At 47.0% G+C, this 27141-nt stretch overlaps 1 protein-coding gene across 9 annotated transcripts in view; it reads right to left on the minus strand.

Moving 5' to 3' along the window:
* The window catches only part of HDAC4 (histone deacetylase 4), a 176839-nt gene that overhangs the window by 52587 nt on the left and 97111 nt on the right, over window positions 1-27141 (minus strand). For 6 of the 9 annotated variants that reach the window (XM_039704597.1, XM_039704596.1, XM_039704598.1 and 3 more), the window contains 5 exons: window positions 18524-18674; window positions 15482-15602; window positions 10529-10650; window positions 2188-2328; window positions 246-358 (listed from right to left, as the gene is read on the minus strand). In XM_039704597.1, coding sequence (XP_039560531.1) covers window positions 246-358; window positions 2188-2328; window positions 10529-10650; window positions 15482-15602; window positions 18524-18674 — 648 coding nt within the window. The remainder of the gene's footprint in view (window positions 1-245; window positions 359-2187; window positions 2329-10528; window positions 10651-15481; window positions 15603-18523; window positions 18675-27141) is intronic. The other 3 variants (XM_039704594.1, XM_039704590.1, XM_039704591.1) reach the window with 3 other exon arrangements.

Genomic DNA, 27141 nt, shown 5'->3' on the forward strand with positions numbered 1-27141 from the left:
TTGACCTTGCTGAATCCCTTTATTTTTACTTTCTCCTCACTGCAAAACCACTGCAAGCTACCACAAGCTGCCTGTGAGCTGGTCCAGACCAGATTTAATAAACAGATAAGGCATCCTCCAGGCTGAGAGGTAATTCCCAAAGTCTGCTCCAAGTCACAAGTCAGGCTTTTCCTTTCGTGTGGTTTAGTCCTCAAACCCTCCCAGAGCTGATGGGTGTTACAAACCAGAGGGAGGAGGCTCTGTACCTCTGCCTGGATACTCGTGACTGATCCTGCAATTCCATTCTCGGTGCTGATGTTGTTGGAGCTGTTGTTCGGAGAGCTGGGACCAGATCCAGGAGCACTGTTGCATGCAGAGTCTGAAAAACACATCCAAAACCAACTTGTAACATTAGAAACCATCTCTGTGATGGTATTTAGACAGATAACAACCCCTCAAGTTTTGTTTTGGATGAAAGCAGCCCTCCTCCTCCTCCCTCCCTTCTTCCCCCTGTATCTTCCCAGGGCTCTTAAAATACCAACAAACACTTTCAGATGGTTTATCCAAGTACCTACTCAGCATATTTAAGTCTTCTCCCCATGGGGATTTCTCTTAGAATGTATTAATAACTTGAAATATGATTGAAAGATAATAAAAGGCATGGAAGGTTTGAAGAGGTCAGACTGGAGGATGTCGGAGTTGTTCTGCTTCATTCTTCTGGAAGTGCCTTTCTCCCCCTCTTTCCCTCTAACCCTAAAGGCACCTCCTTCCATCAGACCTCCCTCAGAAAAACTCTCACCTGCTCTATGGCACAGCTGCTAGCGTTCCTCCTTTTGTTGGGGAAGGTTAATAACATTCAAACCTTTTCTTCTGAACTTTCCTCATCCTCAACCATTTTGCAGCAGGAGAATCCCCCAGCAGCTGCAGTGGCTGAGGCTGCAGCAGGCTCCTCATTGCTCCAGGAGGAATAAAAGCTAATTTTTACAAGGGCCTGGAGGGACAGGACAGGGGGAATGGCTTCCTACTGCCACAGGGCAGGCTCAGAGGGAATTGCAGGAAGAAATAATTCTCTCTGAGGGTGATAAAGCCCTGGCACAGGGTGTCTGAAGAAACTGTGTCTGCCCCATCCCTGGAAGTGCTCAAAACCAGGGTGGAGCAACCTGGTCAAGTGGAACCCCCTGTGCTCTTCAGGGATTAAACATAATTTCTATTCCACAAAGTGGGACTGTTTTTAAAACTTATTTTTCATTTAAAAGACCCCTCTTACCATGACAACTCAGACACTTTTCCAACAGGCTCCAGTCTGGCTTCTTGAACATGTCCATGCCAGTGAGAAATGGGAGCTTCCACTGCCATTTCTGAAGTCATTGCAGGGAAAAATGGTCAGCCAGCAGAGGCTGATTTTTTTTTTATCCCAGGAGCCATGTGCCATACAGCATTGTGCAAGTGAAAAAAATTGGATTTTCAGGTCTGAAAGGCTGCCAGAGCTCATGGAAAACACTCTCAGGCACAGGCTGGGATTTTTGGGGTGTCCTGTGCAGGCTTAAAGTTGGACTGGATTATCCTGGTGGGTGCCTTCCAACTTGGGGTATTTTATGATTCCACAACTTTTAGCTCTTGAAATCTTCCTTCCCCTCTGCAAACAGAGAGGCTCTGACACAGAGAAGAGCTGAGGCACCCCAGGGCCTCCCAACCCCACCCCCTGTCTAAAGGGAGCTCACTTTGAGTTTGATGGAGTGATGATTGTGTGCCCCAGAGCCAGACAAGCCTGGCAAAGCTGTCACTGGGTGGTACTTACACAGAGACATCCCTAGATGGTGCTAAGAATTAACTTTATGGTAATCTCATCACGTTCTTCTCTCTGATCCCACTTGCAAACTTTGGTCTTGGAAGGACAGGACTTTTCAACAAGAAACTGTCAGTTGAGTAGTCAAAAAACAAGTTTAATACAGCTGTATGTATAAAACTCCTCAATCAAGAACCTTTTTCTATTTTCCCTCCTAACTGACACAGCTCCAGGTGTGTCCCTAGTCAAAGGGAGCAGAGACAAGAGCTGCGGATGGGGACGGGGGCCTGACCTCAGCCTCCCCAGGATGGACAATTCCAGTGCCCTCAGCTTGGTTCCAGCACTGCTGAAGCACACAAAGGAGACAGCAAGGCATTCTGGAAAAGGAGAAGGGGGTGAAGGACTGAGGAATTGTCACTTACCCGCCGTACCTGTGACGTCCAGCGGGCGCTTCTTGAGCGCCGTCACCACGGGCCCGTCCTTCCTGCGCAGGAGGGGGCTGCTCCTCCTCTCAGCCACCTTCTGCTTTAGTCTGGAGCGCAGCTTCAGGTTGGGCTCAGAGGCTGGCCAGCAAAGGAAACAGTGTTAGGAGCACCTCAGCAGTGTTTTACTGAGCCTGCAGTTGAGCTGAGCTGAGTTGTATTTAATTGAGTCGAGCTGAGTTGTGTTGAGTTGAGCTGAACCAAGTTGGCTGCAGGCAAGCATTTGCAGGAAGCTAAATTAAATTAAGTAATTTGCTAACAAATATTTGGAACACAGATTTTTAATACAACAAACAGGTCCCAGCTCATGCAATGTCTGAATTCAACATCAACGACAGGCATCTGACTTAAAAATGTAATAATCATCCTGCAAAGTCTTCTCTGAACGAAGACACAGACTCGGGGTTAGTGCAGAGTTTCCCACCTCTGCCTAACCCAGCAGCAAACCCAGCTGCTGGGATCCAGCAGAGGAATGGCTGAGCCAGCTGAGATGCTGCTGTTGGTTATCTCTGATGTGCTGCTGGAGCAGGCAGCTCCACACCCTTGTAGTCATCCAACCCCAGGGTGAGCTGGCTGAGGGAGGGACGCCACGGCAGGGGAAAAGAAAACACCAAAATCAAACCCCAGAAGCAAATCAGGTGATTGCCTCCCTGCTGGTTCCTTGTGTCAGCTGGAGCCAGCGTCAACTCAAGGGAAAGGGCACGAGAGAGTGGCCAAGGAAAGCCACTGCCAGGGAGGAGGAGATTTGTTTGTTTGTTTGGGAAGCAACTTGGGGTTACATCATCACAGCCCCACAGTTCAACCCTATCTAACAGCATACAACACACCTGGGAAGTTCCAGACTGCCCAGGGCAGGTGTGGATGCATTTCCGGTGACCACAGCCTTGTGTACACCACGCTTTGGAGAGACTCCCTCCAAAACACAAATCCTGAGATCCCAAAAGGTCAAGGCAGAGCTCCTGGGAAGCCCCAGCAGCCCTGGGGCCAGGACAGCCGGTGACAGCGCATGCGTTATCGAATCTCCATCAGGGTCACAAAGCTTTAATTCAACACTCCTCCTGCGAGATTATTTCCTCTGGGAGCTTTCTGATCTCCTGAGCCTTGAGTGAAACACCTGCTGTAGGGTTTGAGAGCTCCTGACAGAGCTGAGAGAACCAGCCCCATCCTTTCCCTTCCTCAACAGCCCCACTGCTTAATCCCTTTGAACCAGCAAATCCTGTGCTCACTCCATTACCAACCAACACACTCCAGGGCCAATGATCTACATTTCTTTAGGAGAATTAAAACAGGGTTTACAAAGTGGTTTGAATTAACTCAGTCTGGCTGCAGCTATGTTTCCCTTGACCACCGGGTCACATCAAAGATCAAGCCTGTCCACGTTAATTGCAGGGCTCAAAAAATCAGAAGGCTGATGAATTCAAGATCAAATGTTTGAAGTTAAGTCAGCAACACAGCGCTTTGATGGAATTTTGGGGGGAAAGAAAAATTAAAAAAGAAAGGAAAGAGCTTTTTCCTGAATGTTTTGGACAGAAAAATGCCGGCAAGAGATAAAGGGAGCAGTAAAAAAAAATGTGCTTCCTCAAGATGATGCTTCAAATGCTGAATGAAGTGCATTAGCAAGGGGGGAATTATCTTCCAGAGAGAGAATTTGCATTTAAAATAGCAGGGGACTGAATGCAAATCTGCTCCCAGGGCAATATTAAAGACTGGACCAGTTCAAACACAAGCTCAGGCTTCAAGCAGCAACTTCTCTGAGTTCTCTTCGAAACAGAAGTTGGCATGATTTTAAAAGCAGTGTTTGGGTACACACCCCATCCCACATCCCTACATTCCCAGCTTTAATTTGTTCCAATTTCTCAGCATTAATAGCTGCCTTGATGCCACACTCATGGCTGGGATGAGATGATCTCTAAGGTCCCCTCCAACAAAACCACTCTGGGATTCTGTGGAAGGGGAAGGTGCCACAGCTGGATGCTGATATGCCCATTTTAAATCAAGGAAATCTAAGCCAATGCCACACCTGTTGGAAGGATCTGTCCTCTGACACAGGAAAACATGGCAATAAAAACTGTATTTCAGCCCAAATTTAATTCTTGGTGTTCAGATGAGGGATGGTTTCTGTTGGGAACACACAATTAATTAGGTGGCTTTTAAATACACAGAAGGAATCGGTTTGAAACACCTTAAAAATGGGTAAGGAAACAAAAGATTTGGGGTCACAGATTACCTAAGACACCCCATATTTTAAGCCACAACAAAAATCTCCTCCCATATAACAAAGAGGTGAACAAGCATAGAAAATGACAGCTTCAAGAGAAAATACCTCCAGCGTAAGTGATTGCCAAAGCAACGTATTGGAATTTGTCAGATTAAACTATTTTAAGGCAAAATCACTCTGTGTTTTCTCCTTCTGCTAGAGGATCGAGTTTCGAAACACCAAAAGGTCTATTTAAAGCCCTGCTCTGATTTTATTGTTTATCCCTCAGATATAATCCCAAATCTAACATGGCATCAGGACCTCAGAGAGCATAATCCCTACATGGCTTTAATTGGGTGCTCCAGAGCCCAAAGTAGGTGAATTAAAATTCAGCACAGGCAGCACAGCACAGCCTCAAACTCACAGAATTTACATAAAACCTCTTTTATAGTAAAATAATTTAGGCTTGTTCACATGGTTTCTTAAACTATTATATAATAAAAATATTTTAAAGCTGAAGAGAGCTGTCTTTCACAAGTGTAAAACAGGAATTTAAACAACCCAGAAGCATCAATACCTGACAGTCAACGCAGGTTCAATGCCGCCTCAGGAACACCAATTCCACTGGAAATCTCCCCAAATTCACCCTGCCAGGCAATATGCCCAAACAAAGCCTTGCTAACTGGAGTGAATTTAAAAACTGGAGACTAAACTACCAAACCTAAGTTAAAAAATTACTTCTCCTCTACATCTCCAGGTGAAGTATTAAAACAAATGCCATAAAATTAGAAAAATTCCCCTCCAGCAAACAAATGAAGCCCATGTCCAAATCTGAGTCAGCTCCCACAAAGCCAGTGGGATTTCTTTAGCACTGACATACTTAATTTGGTCTATAATAAGGATTTATACAAAGAATATTTTGTTTTCCTCCAAGTAAATTAATAACCAGAACATAAGCCAAAAGCTCCCCTGGTTTTCACAGGCTCCAAACCAAGTTACCCCTATTTTACATCACTGTGTGCAGCAGGACCCATGTAATCCAATTCTTCCAACATTTATGTCATTTCCATTGTTTTTTTCCTAGAATTGCAGCCCCTAAGCTGCTGAACTAATTGGACATTAAGTCTGTGGAAGTCAAAACCCCACCAAGTCCCAGGCAGAATTTGCACTGTCCCCACTGCCCATCTACATTTGTGGAATAAAAGCAAACAATGCAGCATGAAAGCTCTGCTCCCTGTCCTTGAACATGTTCATTTCAGCAGGTGGGGACTGGAAAGGGATGTATTATTATTATTATTATTATTAGTAGTAGTAGTAGTAGTAGTAGTAGTAGTAAGTTGTAGCCAAAGCTTTACTAGTCAGGCAAAAGCTTTACTAGTCAGGCAACAGAATGATCTTGTCTCCCTTCTAACATCCATAAGAAAACTCCATGAAGGGAGGGAGCTTAAGCTGAAGGAGGGCAGGGTTAGGTGGGAGATTGGGAAGGAATTTTTCCCTGTGAGGGTGGGCAGGCCCTGGCACAGGGTGCCCAGAGCAGCTGTGGCTGCCCCTGGATCCCTGGCAGTGCCCAGGCCAGGTTGGACACTGGGGCTTGGAACCACCTGGGACAGTTGAAGGTGTCCCTGCCATGGCAGGGGGTGGAATGGGATGGGCTTTGAGTTTCCTTCCACCCCAATCCTGGGATTCCATGAACAGTGTAGGCCCCTGCCAGCCCCTGGGAAGCAGAGATGGAGCTGGAAGGACCAAGGAGGAGGAGGAGGGTGGGTTCCCTGAGTGACTGGGATCCCACAAAGGTGACACTAAACCACAAGATTTTGTTTGGTCTCCTCCTGGAAGAAGTTTCTCTTCTGGTGCACCACTCACAAGAAGTGTATTCACAATTCCACAATCATTAAGGCTGGGCAAGACTTCTGAAGTGACCAAGTCCAGCCATCAATCCATCATCACCACAAACCCTGTCCCCCAGTGCCACATCCCATTTTTTGAACACTTCCAGGGATGGTGATTCCATCACTGCCCTGGGCAGCCTGCTCCAGTGCCTGACCACCTTCCCAGGGAAGAAATCTTCCCCAGTATCCAAGCTAAGTGTTATTTTTGGATCAGACAGACTGACATCCTCCACTTGGAGCAGCACAGGGTATTTCCAGCAGGGATTTCTCTGGGAGTCAGGGCTTCCTGTCAGTGTGTGGATCTGTGGGAAGCCAAGCTTCCATGCTGGCTGGAAGGACAATGTGGGTGGGAAGGCAGAGATGCTCTCGAACTGGAGTGACATTCCATGCCACACAGAGCTCCAAGATTTCCTCTGGATTATACTCCCACATTACACCAGGGTTTCTGACTAGTCTATTTTCTTCCAAACAACCTTTTGTCCTAAAACAAACCACTCCAAACACTCCAATAATCAGAACCAGTTCAGAGGGACATTACGCTTTCCTTGACAAATGCAGCATTATAATTGTTGACAAACCCTTTCATTTTCCCTTTTATTAGTCTCTAAATCACCAAGTTCACACCAATTTCACCTACTTAGCTGCAAATTATTGGACAGCAAATAATACCCAAACAACTCCAGTTTCCTGCAATACCAACAACACCACAGGATGCTGGATGCTTTCCTCTCTCACGTTCCTCTCTTCTGCATGGAAAAAGAACCATGGAGTCACCAACCATTTAGGTTGGAAAAGCCCTCTAAGATCATCAAGAGGAAAAGCATGCTAAGAAGTGAAATAATTCCCTTTAAATCTTCATGATGGTAGTGGTGTCAGCTTTCTAAGTAACAGCATGTTCTAATACATCACTGCTCAAATTTCAGAAAGCAGGAATGCCATCAACAATCTCTTTCCTGGGGAGAAAATGAGGACACGATTCCTTGGAAATGCAAAACTGAAAAGCTCTGCTAAAACCCACTTCAGCAGCTCCACAAAAGGTGTTGACAAACAGCTCTTGGGGTTACCAAAACAGGCTGTCCCAACCCAGAGTCTAAAATCACTCCATAAGGACTCTCCAGAGATTCTCCTTGAGGATCCCAGTGCAGCACATAACGAATGTTATTATGTTTGGGAGACACCAACCTTGACCTGGGAGCAGAAGAGGTCACTTAGAATTTCCCCTCTCAAGAGCTGTCAATAAAACTCTGACATTAAATTCCACACAGAGCAAAGTAAACTCCCCAGAACAGGAAATAAAAATCCTTGTGCTAATCCAGGTATTTAACACCAAAGGCAGGAGCAGCACCAACCAAATGACCCTAGATCAGTGAAAAAAGGAAGAGCCCCAAAGTGCTTGGAGAGAGGGAGCAGAGTGAAATCAATCCCCCAGCCAGGCTAAGAACAGGATTCAAGCAATTAGTAACTGCACCAGGAAAACAATTTCACGCTGAAACCAAACAGCCAAGAAACTGGAGGATAATTTAGGAAAACAAATCAGAGAGAGCAGGATTTCAGGGCATGGGAGGCATCAGGAGCACACTGCAGGAGCTGGCTGTTCCCCTGCTGAAGGCTTTCAAGCACTCTGAAGATACCTTTCCTGCACATCCTCCCTCTCCCATAACCTGTGGCCACCAGGATGCTTGAAATAAGAGTAAAGACACAGAGTATTACTAAATGCAGGGAAATAGCATATTTGATGGAATCATGGAATTGTTTGGGCTGGAGGGACCTTAAAAGCTCACCTTGTTCCTACCCCCTGCCATGGGCAGGGACACCTTCCTCTATCCCAGGGTGCTCCAAGTCCTGTTCAACATGGCCTGGAACACTTCCAAGGATGGAGAATATTTATTCTTCCCAAAAATGTCTCAACCTGCAGGACATGCTCCCAGCTCTGCAGACTGGGAGAAATGCTAATTCCAACTGCCTTCCCACCACCCCCTAAGCTGCCCTCTCCCCAGCAACGCTGCTGGTTGGATTCCAGCCCTGGTAATCAGAGCTGTATTGTGATGGGTTCTGTTATTTGAGCTGCAAATATTTAATCAAATTTAATAAAATTGGACTACATGATATGGCGGTTTTAAATTACCAACACAAAGCCAGAGCGTTGCCTGGTGCCAAAAATCTGAAAAGCTCACCCGTAATAAAGAACTTTATTTAGGATGGGCTCCAGCCTTCCCTGCCTTTTGTTTACACCAGACTGTTCAGGAGCCTTTCTTCTCCAAGCAACTTAACATTCTTGGCACTGGGAATTCTGCAGGATATTGCTGTGCCAGAGCCTGACGTGCTGTTGCGTTAAAAGGAAAATAAAAGAAAACAATGGAAAAAAAGAAAAATAATTCTCCCTGAACCTTACAAAAGTGAACTTGTATGTATCCCAGAGCAGTGCCCAGGAGATTGATGCTGGTGCCCAAAAAGAACAAGAGCCAGCGTTCTGGCAAACCAAAATCAGCTGAACGTCCTCCTGCTGGAAAACAACAATGGGTTTGGTGGCTTCCACTCTTTAATAATGTGATTAGCTCCATTTATCATCCTTAATTCCCCCTGTCTGACAGCAGGAGTTCACTCAGCAGGACCTTTGGTGAGATCCCAGCTTGGGAAGCAGCACAGGGTGAGATGTGCAGATGTCTTCCTTCTCCTGCAGGAGGAATTCCCTTCCAGGACACTGGGAGCAAGAAAAGAAGGGCGACTGCTGCTCAAAGCCAATCTGACAAGGTGCCCTGAGGTGATGAGCCAGGCAGGTTTGGGAGCATGTCAAAGCCCATTTTTATTGTGGTAACGCTAACAGGGTAGGAACGGATCACCTGGCATCACAAGGCATAGGAAATAGCTAAAAATCTCTTGGAATCAGGCTGCCCACAGGGCCTAAGTGATAGGTTTGGTGCCAAGGGATGCTTCCCTGCACGGAAATGCTGCGAATCCCCAGGGAAGCCTGGAAGCTCTTCCATTTCCCAGGAGCAGAGAGGAGAGGATGCTCTGTCCTTCAGCAAATCCAGTTTTCTAAGCTCGGCTTTTGGAGTCTTCCAGAAAGGGCACAGTTAAAAGTACCACCCCCAAAGCCACAGGGGCACCTTTCCCAGGGAAAACCCATCTCTTGGAGCCAATTTCTGACTGGGTTCCTGTGCAGCTGAAGTGCTTGTTACTCATCAAGCAACCAACCCAAGGGGGAACAGAGACAACTGCGCAGATGGGACTCCATCCATCAGGGCAGGTGCTATGGTTCCTAGTGAGACATTTCCAAAAGGGGAAAATTTCATCACTGAAAGGCTGGTCAGGCACTGGAACATGCTGTCCAGGGCAGTGGTCAGTCACCATCACTGGAAGTGTTTAAAAAACCTGTGGATGTGGCACTTGGGGCTATGGGTTAGAGGCGGCCTTGGCAGTGCTGGTTGAAGGCTGGATGATCTTTGAGGGCTTTTCCAACCTTAATGATTGTGTGATCTTTCCAGAGAAGCTTTTTTTGCTGTCCTGAAGTGATTCCCAGCACGGCCAGTAAGCAGAACAGCTCCCTGAGCGAGGCTGAGCTCTCACAGCTGAGCTGTTCCCCGAAGGCAGCAGCCCTGAGCTGGGCGGGTTGGGAGCCCAGGCTGTGCTGGCTCAGGCATGTGCTACAGAGCTGAGGCCACAGCCAAGCCAAACAACCTGGTTTACATAATACAGGCTTGAGGAATAACTGACCTGCTCAGCCACCGTGCAGGGAGCAGCCAGACTGAAAGAGAACTGTCTAGGTGTGAACCAAACCCTCGCAGGAAGCCTGGTGCTCGCCCTGGCACAAACCTCCTTATTTACCTCAGGTACAAACTTGTACATAAAATGCAAATCCCCCAAGAAATGAACTTTTTCTCGGTATTTTTCTCACTCAGCAAACATACTCGGGCTGGAGACACGCAGATCTCTGTGAGAGCTTTGGGTTTGGGGAAATATCTCCCAAACTTTGACATGTTTCCCGCACTCCTCACACATCCCAGAGCAGCCCCAGGCTCCCTGGAACACTGGGAGCACAGAGACAGGTGAAGGGGAAGCAGATGGACAGGGGGCTTGGGAAACAAGCCTGGAATCCAGCTTTTTGGCAGCATCCCTTCTTTTTCAGGAAAATCAGACCAGAGGGCCAAGCGTGGCAGCAGGGATGGGCAGCACGAAGGGGGAAGGGCAGCCCTACCTGTTTTTCTGAGTGGGAAGTCGTCTTTGGAATCGTACATGCCCAGGACTGGGTGGTTGTAGGTGCCGGAGACGCCGCTTTGGGGTGGGGAGCTCTGGTCCAGAGAGCTGTGCTGGGTCTTCCTGCACAGAAGGAAAGAGAAGAAGGGACAAGCTTTACACTGGTGACACGCAGAGGGGACGAGCGCAGTGCCTGCCACCTCAGGGAGTAGGGAACATGGCAAAGGCAAAGGCTTTCTCCTCCTGGGCATTCCTACAAAAAAATCCACTGAAATCCAATTCACAGGAAGGTAATTAACTTAAGTTTTCAGCGTAAGATTCCACCTTGGCTCAGCTCATGCAGGTATTTAACCGTAAGTATAAATTCTAAGACAGTAACCTGGGCTGGGTTTTGCTAAATCATGTTCCTGACTCTCAGCACAGGTGAGATCTCAACTTCAGCACAAGTTGAGCCATCTCCCTCCCCAAAAAAAACCCCAGGCTCAGCAGACAGAGTCCAAGGCTGAAGCACTGCACCTGGCCAGCAGCAGCCATGGCACACAGGTGGCCCCCTGCCCTTCCTCCTGCCTGTCCTCCCATCCCAGGAGCTCAGCAGAGACGGGGCCAAAGCACTCAGCACCTTTCCAGCTGAACTTCACCAAGATGATAATTTATGGCTTTGTTTGAGCAGGCTGCTGGAAGTAAATTACAGTCTGTTTGCTGAGGATATTAAATAATGAATGAGTTTTCTCAGCCTCCTACCAGTTTGTTGGCTGCATCTTTCCTGCTTAATGACTTGTGCCCAGCTTTGCTGTTTCTCAGGAGCTCCACCAGCCTGGGAGAAGGCTCCAGCCAGCAGAGCAGCTCCATCAGCAGAACGACTGATTTAGCCATGCAGGTGACACTCACTGCGCTCTCACAACTTCACTTCAAATAAACAGAATTTAAATCCCATATTTCTTCTAAATACTAATGGATTTGGGACAATGGAAAGCATGCATTTTGTGAAAAAAACAAAACAAAATTTGAAATTTTGTACTGCCTAAAAACCAAGCTGAAAATATTCTCCTACAAAGGTTCTTCAAGGAACCAAAAGAAGCCATTCCCAGCTGAAAAAGGCACAAATTCACACCATTTCTTGAGCAGTAGTAATCCCTTGAGTGCAAGCTCAACTTAGAAGTTGGCTGCTGAGATTCAGAGCATCAATTCCACTGCAAGTCAAAGCCTTCCAAAAATAAGGGGCTAATGAAATACTAGGAAAATACATTGAATTTTCTACATAATTCCAAAAAATGTAACCTTATGCAAATTTTATTTGAGCATCAACGTTTTCTACTCTCACAAACCCTCTAGTGGGAGGTGTCCCTGCCCATGGCGGGGGGTGGAATGGGATGGGCTTTAGGGTCCCTTCAGCCCAACCCATTCTGGGATGCTGTGGAAGTATGAATGTCTGTGGTTTCCCAACCCTCCCTCTTCATTATCCAGACTTCTCTGTACATAAATAAAAATGATTTCTGGGGCTCTTGCAGGGCTGTGCTTCCCACACCCACCCCATGCTGTGCCACATCCCCACCCCTGAATGCCCCCACGCACACTTCAATCTTCACCTGCAATCAAAACAGAGACAAACTTAAAAAAAAATCCCTCCTGGGAAGAGACGTGGCTTTTTCTGCCAGGATCTGCTCATTCCATGGCAAGGTAGCCCTCCCAGCAATGATGTTTCACTCCCAGGAATCCTGGGTGCTGTGATCTGAGAGCCCTGAGCCCCATCAAGTCACACAATGACGTTTTTGGCTCTATATGAGCAACAGACCTTTTTTAATTCATCTTTTTTATTATTCTTATTTTTTTTAATCATGACCTATGCAGCACAATCGAGTACATTGAAGCTATTTTCAACCCTTTGTCAGGCAATGTGCAGGAATTCAAAGGGCCTGTTTAGATGTGCTCCAGGGCTGCTGAATGACAGATATTGAGCTCTGCAAACAGGAATACATTCCCTGGCTCCAGGACTGGGGTCTGACGCTGCTTCCAGCAGCATGCCCTGGTCTGCATGCCCCTTCAGGAATGTCAGAGCTCTGGGAGGAGAGGAAATTGGACACTTCACAGAGCTTGCAGACATTCCTGAAAGCACATCCCTTCATTCAAGGCATCCCCGGTTCCCTGAGCTCCTTCAAACACCCACGTGCACAGACAGAAAGGCTGGAGTGATGATCTTGGGAGTCTTTTCCAACCTTAACAATTTCATTATTCGATATTTAATCCTTCAATCATGCTCACCAAGGTGCACTGAATATACATTCAGACATGTGTACCTGTGCTGGAATGTTTTGCGCTCACACCCATGGATGTTGGGATCATTCAATGCATAATTTCATGTGCAATTGAAAGTATAATTGTACCTCTCTACCTCCTCACTGTGCAAATACTCAGTTAAACTCCCTTCCATGGCTGCTAGCACACGGAGTGGCTGCTTCCCAAGCATGGCTGACAGTTTCCCAGAGAGCAGAAATTCCTGGGAGCTAGGCTGCCCGGTGGGTTTAAAATCCAGGGAAGGGACAGTCTGACAATGCAGTTCCAAAGAACCTCCTCTGCTGTTTCCTATCACAAAATCCCAGAGGGGTTTGGGCTGGAAGGGACGTTAAACACCACCTTGTTCACCCGTTTCCACCATCCCAAGCCCTGTCCAACCTGGCTTTGAGCATTTCCAGGGCTGGGATATCATCCTAGAGGTCTTTTCCAGCTCTAATACCTCTGTGATTCTGTGCCAGCAGAACATTTTTCCTGTCACAGCCACTGACGTCAGACCATCATGGTGCTCAATATTCTTAGGAGACTTTTTTTTCCTTAAGCAATGCTTTCCATTAAAAAAAAAAAACACACCAAAAAGGAATTCACAAATCTTAATAAGACCAAGGGAAGTGCTTAAAAGCAGGCGTGTTGCTTCGAGAGGCTCTCCCAGCATCTGCTAGCACTTAATTGCCTGGCCTGCTCACAGTGGGAGCGTGGAGTGGATCTCCTGCAAGCCCTGCTCACATGTGCTCAACCCAGCCACCACCCAAGTGCATCACAGCACAGCTATGTGGGGACAGAAATGCCTCCAGAGCTCAGCTGGTAACCTATGAGATGCCATATAAATAAATACTAATATGTCAGGAATTTAAAGGTTGATTCTCCTTTTGAAAAAAAATAAAAATTAATAGAATGGAAAGGAAAAAAAATCTTCAACTTCTGCCTGAACAAGTGAAGGGTGCATTTAAAAAATCCGGTGTTGCTGCCATCTGCCCTCCTTGAGGGCTCAGCAGGACAATTCAGCACTGAGAAAGAGCGGTGAGGCCCCAAGGCTTTGTCCATCTTGGGTTAGAATCCAGAATAACAATCCTCACCCCACCACAGAACAGACGGAAAATGAGGGGATGGTATGACCTGAAATCTCTGTGCAATGGTTTGTGTTGTCTCTGCCTGTTGGCATCCCTGGAGCATCACGGGGAAGGGGTGTTAGGATGCCTAAGTGCCACAACAAACCCAAACCACACTTTGGTGCTCAGAAAGTTCTCAGCATCAGCTGAGGCAACATCCTGAAACCCCAAACAAGACGTGGCTAAAAACCTGCAGCAGCCCTGGCCTTGCATCACAGAGAATCCCAGGATGGTTTGGATTAGAAGGGATTTAAAGCTCATCTCATTCCTCCCCCTGTCGTGGCAGGGACATCTTCCACTATCCCAGGCTGTTCCAAGCCCCATCCAGCCTAGGCTGAGACACTTCCAAAGATCCAGAGGCAGCCACAGCTACTCTGGGCACCCTGAATTCTAACTGACCTTGTACCACTCCTGCATTAACTGTTATTTTAACCACCCCTTAAAGAAATGGAGGCTCAGAGTCTTCAACCACCTTTAATGAAATCCCCAAGTCTCAGATTAGATTTTCAGAGTTGTATTAAAGCTGCTCAATCTCACTTTGCCTCCAATAACATCTGAATTCTTCTGCCAACTCCACATCAGCATTTCTGTGCTGGCTCAGAGCTGGGATAGCTTTCAAATATCATTGCAGCTCAGTTTCTGAAATTTGGAAACATCTTCTAGCTATGACCTCATCCTCCCCTTACACGCGTTCATTTCTTAAGACTTAAAACACTGTCAGTACTTCAGCCTGAACATTAATTTCATGGCAAAATGAAATTACTTTTGTAACTCAAAATTTCATGAATTTTGAGGTCACTAAAGCCAACATCCAAAGCACTTTGGCTTTTTATTTAATTGACAAAATCATAGCAGTGGAAACTTCCAAGTCACATCAAATTTCTAACTGTCTTTAGTACAATGAAAAAGTTGATTTCTGAAATTGAAACTGGAGACCTGCAGTTGAATATTTTTGGTTGAAAATGGAGATGTTGGGGCAGTTGTGATTAGAAGTGCAGACTGGACCCACCGGATATTTCCAGGAAAGAATCGAGTAAACAAAACTTCCAAGTCTGAGATATTAAGAATACCAGTAAGTGTTAAAAGTTTTAAAAAGCAAAGCTTAAGTATCCTGAGCTGCAGGAATTCACTGAATCATAGAATATCCTGAGTTGGAAGGGACCCACAAGGATCATCAAATTCCAGCTCCTGAACATAAAAACTATTCCTCATTTGACTAAAGTTCAAGTTTTATAACAGCAGGTGGGATCAAATCCTGGGTGAAAAGCTGGAGTACTTATAAAAGATGATGTCTGACTGTAGAACTTGTGAGTTTGAATAATTGTGGATTACAGATGACACAAAGACCTCTTTCTACACACAGAGCACCGTCACACCACCACAGCAGACACCAAAACCACTCACACCGGAACCCCCTGGAAATCACATGTTGGGAATGCACAGGGATCCTGTCACTGCTCTGGCTCACCCCACAGGCACATCAGGTGTATTCCCTCAGGGAACTGGGGACAAAGGTGGCACTGGCTGAGGCCTGCAGAAAGCCCAGCATCACTTACCCGTACCAGAAGCGAGGGTCGCTGGATATGCAGTGGTTGAGATTCCGGTGGGCCAGAGCCTTCTTCTTGTTTAACACGAATTCCTGCAGTTTCATCTTCACTTCTGTGCTTGCCACTGCACCTGCGATTAAAAAACAAAAATCAAAAAAGGTTATTAAATCAATTCACGTACTTGAAGGAATTTTAAATTTCTAAAATTGATCCCAAATAAAATCTTTCATTTCCAGTCAAAAAAAAAAGAACTTAGCTTTCAAAGAGAGAAGAACAAAGCACTTGCAGTAAGGAGCTCTCCCTTTTTATCCCTTTAGCTTGGCATAGATTCACAAGTTATGTTTGAAAACACAGATGAAATTGGGTTTATTTCACCAGAAGAGGATATTTCACTTGCATAGAAGCACACTCAGAATAAAGCAGTTGTCCGGGGTATCCCAGCTCTCTTTGAACCAAAGTTATTTAAGAAAAGGGGTCTTGTGCACCCTCAAGTTGCTAAATGTCACATCTAAAAGCAGAAGGGGAATGAGCCCAGTGGCTCATGTGTAGGTTTTGTCTTGAAAACTCCTGCAAACAGGGACCTCTTTGTTCCCAAGTCTGTGTGCACACCACAACCGACGTAACATTTTGCTTCATTTACAAGCGCGCAGATCTCTGGCTTCAGACAGAAAACCTAACATTAAAAAAAAAAAATTAAAGAAAGGGAGTCAGTCATTCTGCAGAGCTAAAATGTCAACTGTGTAATCCCTAATCATGATTTCCTGCACAATAGAGAGCAGGCTGTTCCCCTGCCATGATGGATCCCAGTGATCATCGGGTTGACAGCCCAGACTCCCAGGCAAGACTCCTGACGGAGCAATGCATCCCAAGTTTGGCAAGGGGACACGTGGAAAATGATGGTTCATCCACACTGTGGCGTAAGGCAGGAGCTCCAACGGAAAATATCTGGGATGGGAGGAAAGAAAAAGGCCAGGGATGCTGCTGGCTCCACTGGGAACGAGAACGAAAAGATCACCCGGCCATGTTCTTGTGTCCTGCGCCCTGCTCGATGACGAGGTGACGTTTGACATGCTGGGAGAACAATTCCTGGGCTCTCTCCAAGAGCAGGGAGCTGCAGCATTCCCACAAGGCTCTGCTTGGAGCTGTAAAATGGTTCAAATACCAAAGCGAGAAAATTCCCTTTTTTTGGAGCCCTGCATTTCTCACCAGCTCCACAAACACCAGTTTGGTGTATAGTTCAAGCGAAGAGATGGAGATAAATTCCTGAGTAGCAGAAGGGGTGACAAATCCATGCTTGAAAGCCTTCTCCCTCCAGAATGTGTCATCCTTAATCCATTAGCATCCTTAGAACACCCAAACCTGGCTGTGTTCTGTCAGGTTGGCATAAACCTGTTGCTTAGAAGACTTGAAGTTCAATATTTTTGGAGTGTAAGGTTTACCTCCTTTACTGGAAGCTGAAAGATATCATAAAACCCCGGAGAGCTTTGGGGTGGGAGAAACCCTAAATCATCTAATTTCAACTCTGTGCCACCAGCAGGGACACCTTCCACTGTCCCAGGCTGCTCCAAGGCCCATCCAACCTGGCCTTGAACACTGCCAGGGATCCAGGGGCAGCCACAGCTGCTCTGGGCACCCTGTGCCAGCCCTGCCCACCCTCACAGGGAACAACTCCTAATTCCCAATATCCCATCCATCCCTGCCCTCTGGCAGTGGCAGCCATTCCCTGTGTCCTGTCCCTCCATCCCTTGTCCCCAGTCCCTCTCCAGCTCTCCTGGAGCCCCTTCAGGCACTGCAAGGGGCTCTGAGCTCTCCCTGGAGCCTTCTCCTCTCCAGGTGAGCACCCCCAGCTCTCCCAGCCTGGCTCCAGAGCAGAGGTGTTAACAAGGAAGCAGAACAAACTCCACCTCTCTCACACTCTTCATATTTCAGATCAGGACAATTTTAGCTTCTCTTTGCCAAATTTTGTGATGTGAGAAAAAATAACTTAAGTATCCTTAAGCACTGAGGTGCGATAATGATTCTACACCACAGCACTTCTTAAATAAAAAGTAACTTAAAAATAAAATGGTAGCCATGGGAACAGGATCTTCAACTTAACATCCCCAAATTCTGGGTTTTTTCCTCTACACCTCTGTGTTTCACCCAAAAGATGCTTTGCTTCCTTTTTTCCAGAGATTCAGGCATTTTAATTTCTTTCCAGATTAGTCTAATGAGAATGGCCAGGTATTGGTTCTGAGGAGAGGCCCAGCAACACATGGATCAAACATCAACAGCTGATGGGAGCAGCAGGGGAAGTGGAAATGCTTAGGGATTCTGAACCTCTGTTCTTTCTAGCACTTAAAAAGGTCTCCCAGACCCCAATTTTATCTTATTGAAAAAGTTCTCAGAGCTTTATCTTATTCCCAGTTCCCAGCCAGTATCTCATCTTCCTTCCACCACTTCTCTCATCTGAAAACAGATCTGAAGAGTTGATGGCACAACTTGGTGAGGTATTTTGAGATATTTTTCCCCTCATTCACTTGCAGAAAAAGCCCAAACAAGCAGCCCAGAGTGTCTCTGATAAGGGACATTGTGAGGCCACAATGATCTCCTCAAGTGCATAATGACACAGAGTCGGGAAGGCACCCACAAGCTGTAACCTCCTGAAAAAAAATCCCCTCGTGAATGGAAACGCTTCAAAAAGGGGAGAGCTGTGAACTCGACTATGTCTTAAAAAGAGTGAAATTCAGAGCAGCAGAAAGAGAAAAGGAGTGCAGCTTGCATCTGGTGTATTTTATGGGCTTAATATTCTGCCTCCATTAGGAATGCTGCCAAAAATACTTCAAAAAATGTTAAATCAAGGCAAGAGAGGATACGCTTCCTTTTGAAAAATGCTAAAATGGCATTTAGTGAGACAAAAATGAAGATAAAGCAGAGAAACGCATTTCTCTCTTCCCCTCAATTCCCACAAGCTCCCCGTGCCCTCAAGGAGGTTCCTCCAGCTTTCTGAGGCTCCTTCACGGCTCCCATCTGCCTGTCACCACCTGAAGCAGTAGTGTTGTGGCCACTTACTCTCTTTCCCTTTCTCTTTGTTTTTCAGCTGCTGCAGTTTCTGTTCTCGGTGCTGCTTCTCCAGCTCCTGCTCCTGCCGGTGCTGCTCCAACTTCCTCTGGTGCTCCAACAGCTCCTGCTGATGCTTCATGGCCAGCATCTCCTGCTGCTGCTGCAGAGAAGGGAACAGGGAAAAGGAGCAAATTAACACCATCAGCCTTCCCAGAGCCACAGCAGATGCTGCAGGCAGGTGACAGTAACAGTGTTTCATTGATGGCAAAAAGGACAAGCACTCGCCTCCTTTTATCTCCATCACCTGATTTTAAATAAAACCCGACTAGGGCACCCTCAGTATTGTTTGTTGCACAGAGAAATTGTAGAAATTGTGGTTGCCCCATCCTTGGAAGTGTTCCAGGCCAGGCTGGATGGGGCTTGGAGCAACCTGGGCTAGTGGAAGGCGTCCCTGCCCACGGCAGAGGGTGGAACGAGATGGAATTTAATGTTCCATCTAACTCAAACCACACGGAGATTCTGTGATTAATTATAAAAATAATTGCTCCAACAGATTAAAAAAATAATTCCCCCAACAATTTATCCAGGAAGGATTTTCCCTGGCCCTCTCAACGCACCCATATTCATGGGAATAATCAGGAGACATGATGTTTAATTAAGGTAATTATTTACAAAGCTTCCATCAGATGGGACATTCAAGGCTGGAAGAACCAAATGCTCCTGCTCCAGTGCAAGTCCCCCCTGGGCTGCCCAAGTCCCAGCAGCTGGGAGGTGTCAGTGTCCCCACCAACCTCCCGGAAAATTTGGGGTGCATCCTCCAGCCCAGAGCTCCCTGTTTGTGTGCACAGGGGATTCTCCCAGCCCAGAGCTCCCTGTTTGGGAGCAGAGAGGATTCTCCCAACTCAGAGCTCCCTGTTTGGGTGCACAGGGGATTCTCCCTGCCCAGAGCTCCTGTTTGGGTGCACAGGGGATTCTCCCAGCCCAGAGCTCCCTGGTTGGGTGCACAGGGGATTCTCCCAGCCCAGAGCTCCCTGGTTGGGTGCACAGGGGATTCTCCCAGCCCAGAGCTCCCTGGTTGGTGCACAGGGGATTCTCCCAGCCCAGAGCTCCCTGGTTGGGTGCACAGGGGATTCTCCCATGGGACTTCCATGCGATTCCCATGGGACTGAGGGCAGCAGTTTGATGCGCTGTGTTAGGGGACACCCCGTGCCCTGCGAGGCTGTGGAAAAGCAGGTGTACAAACAGCACATCCCAGCAGCCCAGAGAGGAGCGAAGGGATCTCTGTGGGGCTAAAAACCGCTTTTTCTTGAAAAAGCAGAGCTTAAAGAACAATTTCCCACCTTCCAGTTTGATCTGCACCCTGCCCAGCAGGGCACAGGCCGGGCCGGGCGCGCAGGCCGCTCCTGGGCCTCCTGCAAAGGCCTGGAATGCCGGGGCCCTGCGGAGCCTCTGGAGCCCGGTGCAGCCTCCGGAGGCTCCGGAGCACGGCGCCCACCCCACACTCTTTACGTTGGCAGCCTATAAACCACGGGATTGATCGGAGCTGGCAGCCTCCAGCCTCAAAGGCCCGGCCTCTCCAGGGCTGTGCTTAATGGGGGCCTGTGCTCGGATGCCACCCACCGCTCCCGCAGAACCCCCGAGGCACGGAGGGATCGAGAGCACGGAATTGCGGAATGGTTTGGGTTGGAAGGGACCCTGAAGATCACACCGTTCCAAGCCTCTGCTGTGGGCAGGGTCCAAGCCGTGGCTGTTAAGACAGGGAATCTGCTCTCTCCAAGAACATCTCAGTCCATCCTTCTCCAAACCCTGCCAGCTCCTGCACACACAAGACTCCCACCCCAGTTTTTTCTTCTTGAGCACATTTTCCTTTTAATGTCTTTAGCTGAGATTTTTGGGGTGTCCTGTGCAGGGCCAGGAGTTGGACTTGATGATCTCTGTGAGCCTCTTCCAGCTATAGATATTCTAGTCTCTCCTGATTAATTTGTGGCATTGCACATTTGTACCGCCCAATGCTTCAGCCACGGATGCACAATAAATACAAATAAAATCACACTATTCTATATAAAGATGGAAAAGAAACAATCTAAGAGGTATTCACAATCTGCCTGGCTATCTGCTGGAAACTCTCCATGGAGGAATCCCTGCTGCTGCCTGTTCCAAGCAGGCAGGCTGTTGTAAAACACCAGCAATCCAGTTATTTTGCAGTGACTGCACCTATGCCTCCCCTCCTAATTCTATTGAATTATATGTAAACAACCAAAAATCCACACTGGGAAAAAAAACCAAAAAACTAGAAAAGGAGGAAAAAAATAGAGAGGAAACCAGCTATTTTTGTTTTCTAATTAAGCAGCAGCTTCTACTAACACGTCTCCATTTGGGGAAAGAGTCTCTTTCCCGACTTCCAACAAGTCCACCACATGGTGGGCTTTGAGAACCTTGCCATGGAAAGTATGCAAATGAACAATATTTAATGCACAATATGGTAAAACAGGTTTTGTTATTTTTATGGAATCAGGAGCCTTTTCTCTCCATCTGCAGTCTCCTAGGCTCTGCGGGCTCTGCTTCCTGCGATGGTTTACATACATTAGGCTGCTTTAGAAGGAGCTGTGCTTTCATTGACATCTGGAGTGAAATGGGAATGAAAAGCCCAATTTGTCACTGGATGGTTAGGGAAGTATCATTAGGGATGTATTGTCTCCGCTCATTTTGACCCCAGTTTCCACAAAGCCTATTCTTAATATAGTTTTTCAAATGGTTTTAAAGTTGAAAAAAAAAATTTTGAAAAAATAAAATAATGAAGCCATGTCTCTGATTGTACCATGAAGAAGGAAAATATATAACTGTTGGTGTCTGCTGTAGCCTGGGAAAACAAAAAAAGAAAACCCATCCGGGTGTCTTCTCTGGGTTATTTCTCTACACTTACCAGGAATGTTATAGGAAGACAAAAATTTAGGCTGGAGATGAGGAAAAGGTTCTACCCCCAAAGGATGCTGGGCACTGCCCAGGCTCCCCAGGGAATGGGCACGGCCCCAGGCTGAGAGAGCTGCAGGAGCATTTGGACAATGCTCTCAGGGATGCACAGGGTGGGATTGTTGGGGTGTCAGGAAAATCATCAGTTTCTGCTTCATTTAAAGCAACAGAGGCAAATTCGAACAGGCACTGCCCACTCAGACCCTGTGTTCACCACACACAGCTGGGCCAGGGGGTTTATTCCCCAACTGTATTTCCCAAACACTGAAATTTCATTACAAAGTGATTCAGCGAGGGAAATCCCTGGATCTGAGACTAACTCAGCCCCGAGTCTGAGGAGCACTGTGTGACAGACACACACACGCTGCATTAGGGAGCTCAGAACATCTGAATTAGGTGCTCTTGCCAAAATCAATATTTGTAAATATTCATAACTATGGGGATTCCTGCATATGTTTAATGTCACTGCTCCCACTATTTCTGAAAACTGCACAAATGTTCAACTGTACCTGCAGTTAGTGCTGCTGGTGCTCCTTTAGCATAAATGAATATTAATAAAGGTGACAGGGAGGATGCAGAGCATTTCCAGGTATTTATCAACCGCCAGCCTACCCTGAGGACTCAGCAATCCAGAGGATTTTGCCACCACACTCCAATTGTCTTCAGTGCTCCAGCTTGTCTGCCTGTGCAGGGGACTCACACCTTATCAGTAGAGAAACTGTCACAGAGAAACCTCTTTTTAAGGGAAATGCAGCTAAAATGGTTCTCTTTAGTCTTTGCAGTGCCCTCCCAGGAAGTGTGGAGTGCTGACACCAAGATCCCATTTCCCAGAGAGAACCAGGATGGATTTCATGGAGACACATTGCATTATGACTTCCACAACCACTCCTCCAGATGCCAAACAAGAAGGCAAGCAGAGAGATCCTTCCTGCCCCCCCCAGCTCAGACTGGCTCCTGGGTGTTTATAAGAGATATTTTTAATAGCAGCAATTAGTGGAAGGGAGAGCAAAATAATTGTGGAGATAAGCACAAGCCTGGGTGAACAGAAGTTGGAACACTTCTGGCTGACAGATATTCCTTGGCATGCAAAGTTGCTGTGTCCAGCTCCCAGCTGCATCTCAATCCACACCTCAGTTCAGCTCCAGCACGGGGGGGTATCAGGGAAAGGTTCTTCTGCCACCTGTCCTGGCCAAATTCTACTGTTTTGGGGGTTTAAATCAGGTACTCAAAATGATCTTTGGGCTCAGGACCTGTAAAAATAAAGTCAATCGTAGGTGAGGATGAAGAAGAACTCTCCAAGACAGTACTCATCAAATCAGCCCATGAAAAACCCTTGGCTATAGGTGGAGGCAAAGCACAGGTGCTGGGATTTCTGGGAGCACTGCTGGGTTGTTTCCCAGCGATCCCAACGCTGGCTGGACTCCATGCTTCATGTTCCCCCCATCCTGTTTACTGAAGTCTCGGGCTGTGGTTCCAGTTTCAGGATCTGCTCTCTTGGCTCCGTGGCGGCGTATTTGGGATATCTCCTGGAGCACTGGGCAGAATAAATCAGCTGTGCTGGGAGACAGGGAGGGGGGAACACTGTGACTTCCAGCAGCAGCCAAGACACAAAGATCTGGGAGAATAAGCACCTCTCATCTCTTTTCTGGGACACGCAGCCCACGTGCCCCTTTCCCACCATCGGGCAGCTGACAGCCAGCTAATCCCGTGCCAGAAATTCCCGTGGGCAGGGAATTTTCTGCAGGGAAATGATCCCTCCCAGCCAGCAGCTCCCTGGGCAGGAGACTGATCTCAGTCAGACACATCCTACTGAGAACGTCTGGTGCTCAGGTTTATGAGGCTAAACTGTCTCCAGGACCAGGAATGATGGTGAGGTTCCCTTCACGCCAGCTCTGGGTGATAAGATACCATGTTTTTACCTTGGCAGCTTTATATATGGATATGGAATTTTGTACCCTAGTCTCCTCCCCATGCCATTACATCCCCCAAAAGGCTGGAAGCCCTCTGAGCCCTGAATACCTGTAAAGGTTCAGCACTGGGAAAGGTTCAGCACTTTTGCGTGAGCCTTTTGCTCCTTGACTCCCACCCCAGCCTAACTTTTCCCTTCCTCCAGAAGCAGAATATCCAACAGCCTTTCCAGAAAGCAGCAAGCTCCGTTTGTAGTATCCAGCACATTCAGCTCCTCCTCCAGTTTTCCACTTTCAAGCTGAGGAAAACTCCTTTGAGTCTGCCTCTGGTGGGCTTTATGTGGTTATTGTTGAAGGGGAGGGAATCAGGAGCAGGGAGTGACCATTCCAGCAATAAATAAATCAGAACATTTGACTTAAACCAATCCCTGTAAACCAAAAACCACATAAAATCCTGTAAAGGAGGAGTCCTATATGTTTGATGCTAAGTTAGAGATGAGACCTTGGTCCTTGAAGGAGCAGTTATATCCTCTGTGAACTGTTGTGGGGTGTTTTGGGTATTACAGGAATTCCACACTTCTGGACATGAATGGATCAGCAGTGGTGTACATTAACAGGTCAATATTCCTGGCATAACAACAGGATCCAGTGGGGTATTTTTTTATTCCTGCCCTGATTCTCTGTGTTCTCTTTGATTACTTCCAATTATTTTATAAGTTCAAAATTAAGATAAAATTGGAATTGAACATTCAGGTGTGTGAACTGCCAAAATATCTCTTCAGAGTAAATCAGCCATTTACTCTGAAACTCTAAACTGACAAAAAAAATACCTGTAGTGCCCCACATGTATTTTACTCCAGAAAAATCCAGAATTCCCACTGTGCTCCTTACAGCCAAGCAAGTATAGCCCACCTCAGAAGAAACCAAAAGGAAACATATTTCTTCTATCAATTTCCAGTAGCTCTGTAAGGCCCAAAGCAGACAAATTTCCCTGGATGAGCATTCCAGCTTCACTCCTGACACCACCAGCAGTGCTTGGATGGCAGGAAGATGCCCAAATTATTCCAGCCTGATGCAGGACTCCTTCAACCAAGAGATGGGGTAGAAGCTGCTCCATGGATTTGTTGACAGAACCAACCCCTCCGTGTGCAGGTTTGTCCTCACCGCTCTCGCAAAAGATCCTGACTTTGAGGCTGAGGAAAAGTCACCACCCACTCCCTTCAAAGGGAGCAAATGCTCTGATCTTCCAAAAGTTTTCCCCAGGGTTGCTTCCATCAGAAGTTAAGTTTTGCAGGATCTAAGGTGTAAGTTTTGGAGTGGGCTCAGTGTGCCAGAAAAGCAAGGCAAGGTCACTGAGAAAGAACAGGAAGCTGTCTGGAAATAGCGCAAACTGCAAGGCGCTCAAGTAGTAACGAGGCACAAAATGTTCAGTCTGGTCTTTTACCAGGAATGATGGTGAGGTTCCCTTCACGCCAGCTCTGGGTGATAAGATACCATGTTTTTACCTTGGCAGCTTTATATATGGATATGGAATTTTGTACCCTAGTCTCCTCCCCATGCCATTACATCCCCCAAAAGGCTGGAAGCCCTCTGAGCCCTGAATACCTGTAAAGGTTCAGCACTGGGAAAGGTTCAGCACTTTTGCGTGAGCCTTTTGCTCCTTGACTCCCACCCCAGCCTAACTTTTCCCTTCCTCCAGAAGGAGAATATCCAACAGCCTTTCCAGAAAGCAGCAAGCTCCGTTTGTAGTATCCAGCACATTCAGCTCCTCCTCCAGTTTTCCACTTTCAAGCTGAGGAAAACTCCTTTGAGTCTGCCTCTGGTGGGCTTTATGTGGTTATTGTTGAAGGGGAGGGAATCAGGAGCAGGGAGTGCCCATTCCAGCATGGATGGCAATAAATAAATCAGAACATTTGACTTAAACCAATCCCTGTAAACCAAAAACCACATAAAATCCTGTAAAGGAGGAGTCCTATATGTTTGATGCTAAGTTAGAGATGAGACCTTGGTCCTTGAAGGAGCAGTTATATCCTCTGTGAACTGTTGTGGGGTGTTTTGGGTATTACAGGAATTCCACACTTCTGGACATGAATGGATCAGCAGTGGTGTACATTAACAGGTCAATATTCCTGGCATAACAACAGGATCCAGTGGGGTATTTTTTTATTCCTGCCCTGATTCTCTGTGTTCTCTTTGATTACTTCCAATTATTTTATAAGTTCAAAATTAAGATAAAATTGGAATTGAACATTCAGGTGTGTGAACTGCCAAAATCTCTCTTCAGAGTAAATCAGCCACTTACTCTGAAACTCTAAACTGACAAAAAAAATACCTGTAGTGCCCCACATGTATTTTACTCCAGAAAAATCCAGAATTCCCATTGTGCTCCTTACAGCCAAGCAAGTATAGCCCACCTCAGAAGAAACCAAAAGGAAACATATTTCTTCTATCAATTTCCAGTAGCTCTGTAAGGCCCAAAGCAGACAAATTTCCCTGGATGAGCATTCCAGCTTCACTCCTGACACCACCAGCAGTGCTTGGATGGCAGGAAGATGCCCAAATTATTCCAGCCTGATGCAGGACTCCTTCAACCAAGAGATGGGGTAGAAGCTGCTCCATGGATTTGTTGACAGAACCAACCCCTCCGTGTGCAGGTTTGTCCTCACCGCTCTCGCAAAAGATCCTGACTTTGAGGCTGAGGAAAAGTCACCACCCACTCCCTTCAAAGGGAGCAAATGCTCTGATCTTCCAAAAGTTTTCCCCAGGGTTGCTTCCATCAGAAGTTAAGTTTTGCAGGATCTAAGGTGTAAGTTTTGGAGTGGGCTCAGTGTGCCAGAAAAGCAAGGCAAGGTCACTGAGAAAGAACAGGAAGCTGTCTGGAAATAGCGCAAACTGCAAGGCGCTCAAGTAGTAACGAGGCACAAAATGTTCAGTCTGGTCTTTTACCACTGACTGTACCCAGCTGCAGCTTCCTAAGATGAATAATCCTGTCATCCCAGACTCCAGACAGAGGCAGACACCTGGTATCGCTGGGCTTTTCAAGTTCCTCTTGAAAGGGACGCAGGCTGTGAGGAACGTGTGTGCTGCGGAAGAGCAGCACAAAAACGAGCAGAGGGAGCCCCTCCACACTGGCTGCTGCAGGAAGAGAGCACAGAGCAGACAGGCCCAGGAAGGGGAGCTGGCATATCAGGGGTAGGATGGAAGTTGGTCCTTCCAGAGCCCAAGGGAAGCAGGTGCTTTGCAGGAGCCTGTTGGCAGCGTCCCTGGGGACATGGGGAACGTGCCATAAGGGGATCAGCAGATGACACCAACCCTAGCAGCAGAACTGAAACATGCCCAGCTTTCCCTGCTGAGCAGGAATCTACATGGAGAAGCCACCGAAGAGAAGCACTGGGCACTGTGCTATGCTGAGAGCAGCCCCACTAAAGGACAATGTGATTGAAGTCCAGTGAGCTACCATGGAATGATGGAATGGTATGGGTTGGGTTGGGTTGGGTTGGGTTGGGAAGTACCTCAAAGTTCCCCTCCCTACCATGGGCAGGAACACCTTCCACCACAACTCCATCCAGCTTGGCCTTGAGCAGTTCCAGGGGTATCCTGCAGGCAAACCTGCCATTCCATGGGCAGTGGCTCCACATGAAAGCAAGGAGCCATGAGTTTCTCCCCTCAGCATCAGCATGACAACTATCAAGTCTAGACATCTTTGGGAAAGAATTACATTTCTTTACAACACAGCAAAATCTGTCTGGA

This window comes from Passer montanus, unplaced genomic scaffold (assembly GCF_014805655.1).
Source record: "Passer montanus isolate IOZ18808 unplaced genomic scaffold, ASM1480565v1 scaffold178, whole genome shotgun sequence".
NCBI lineage: Eukaryota > Metazoa > Chordata > Aves > Passeriformes > Passeridae > Passer > Passer montanus.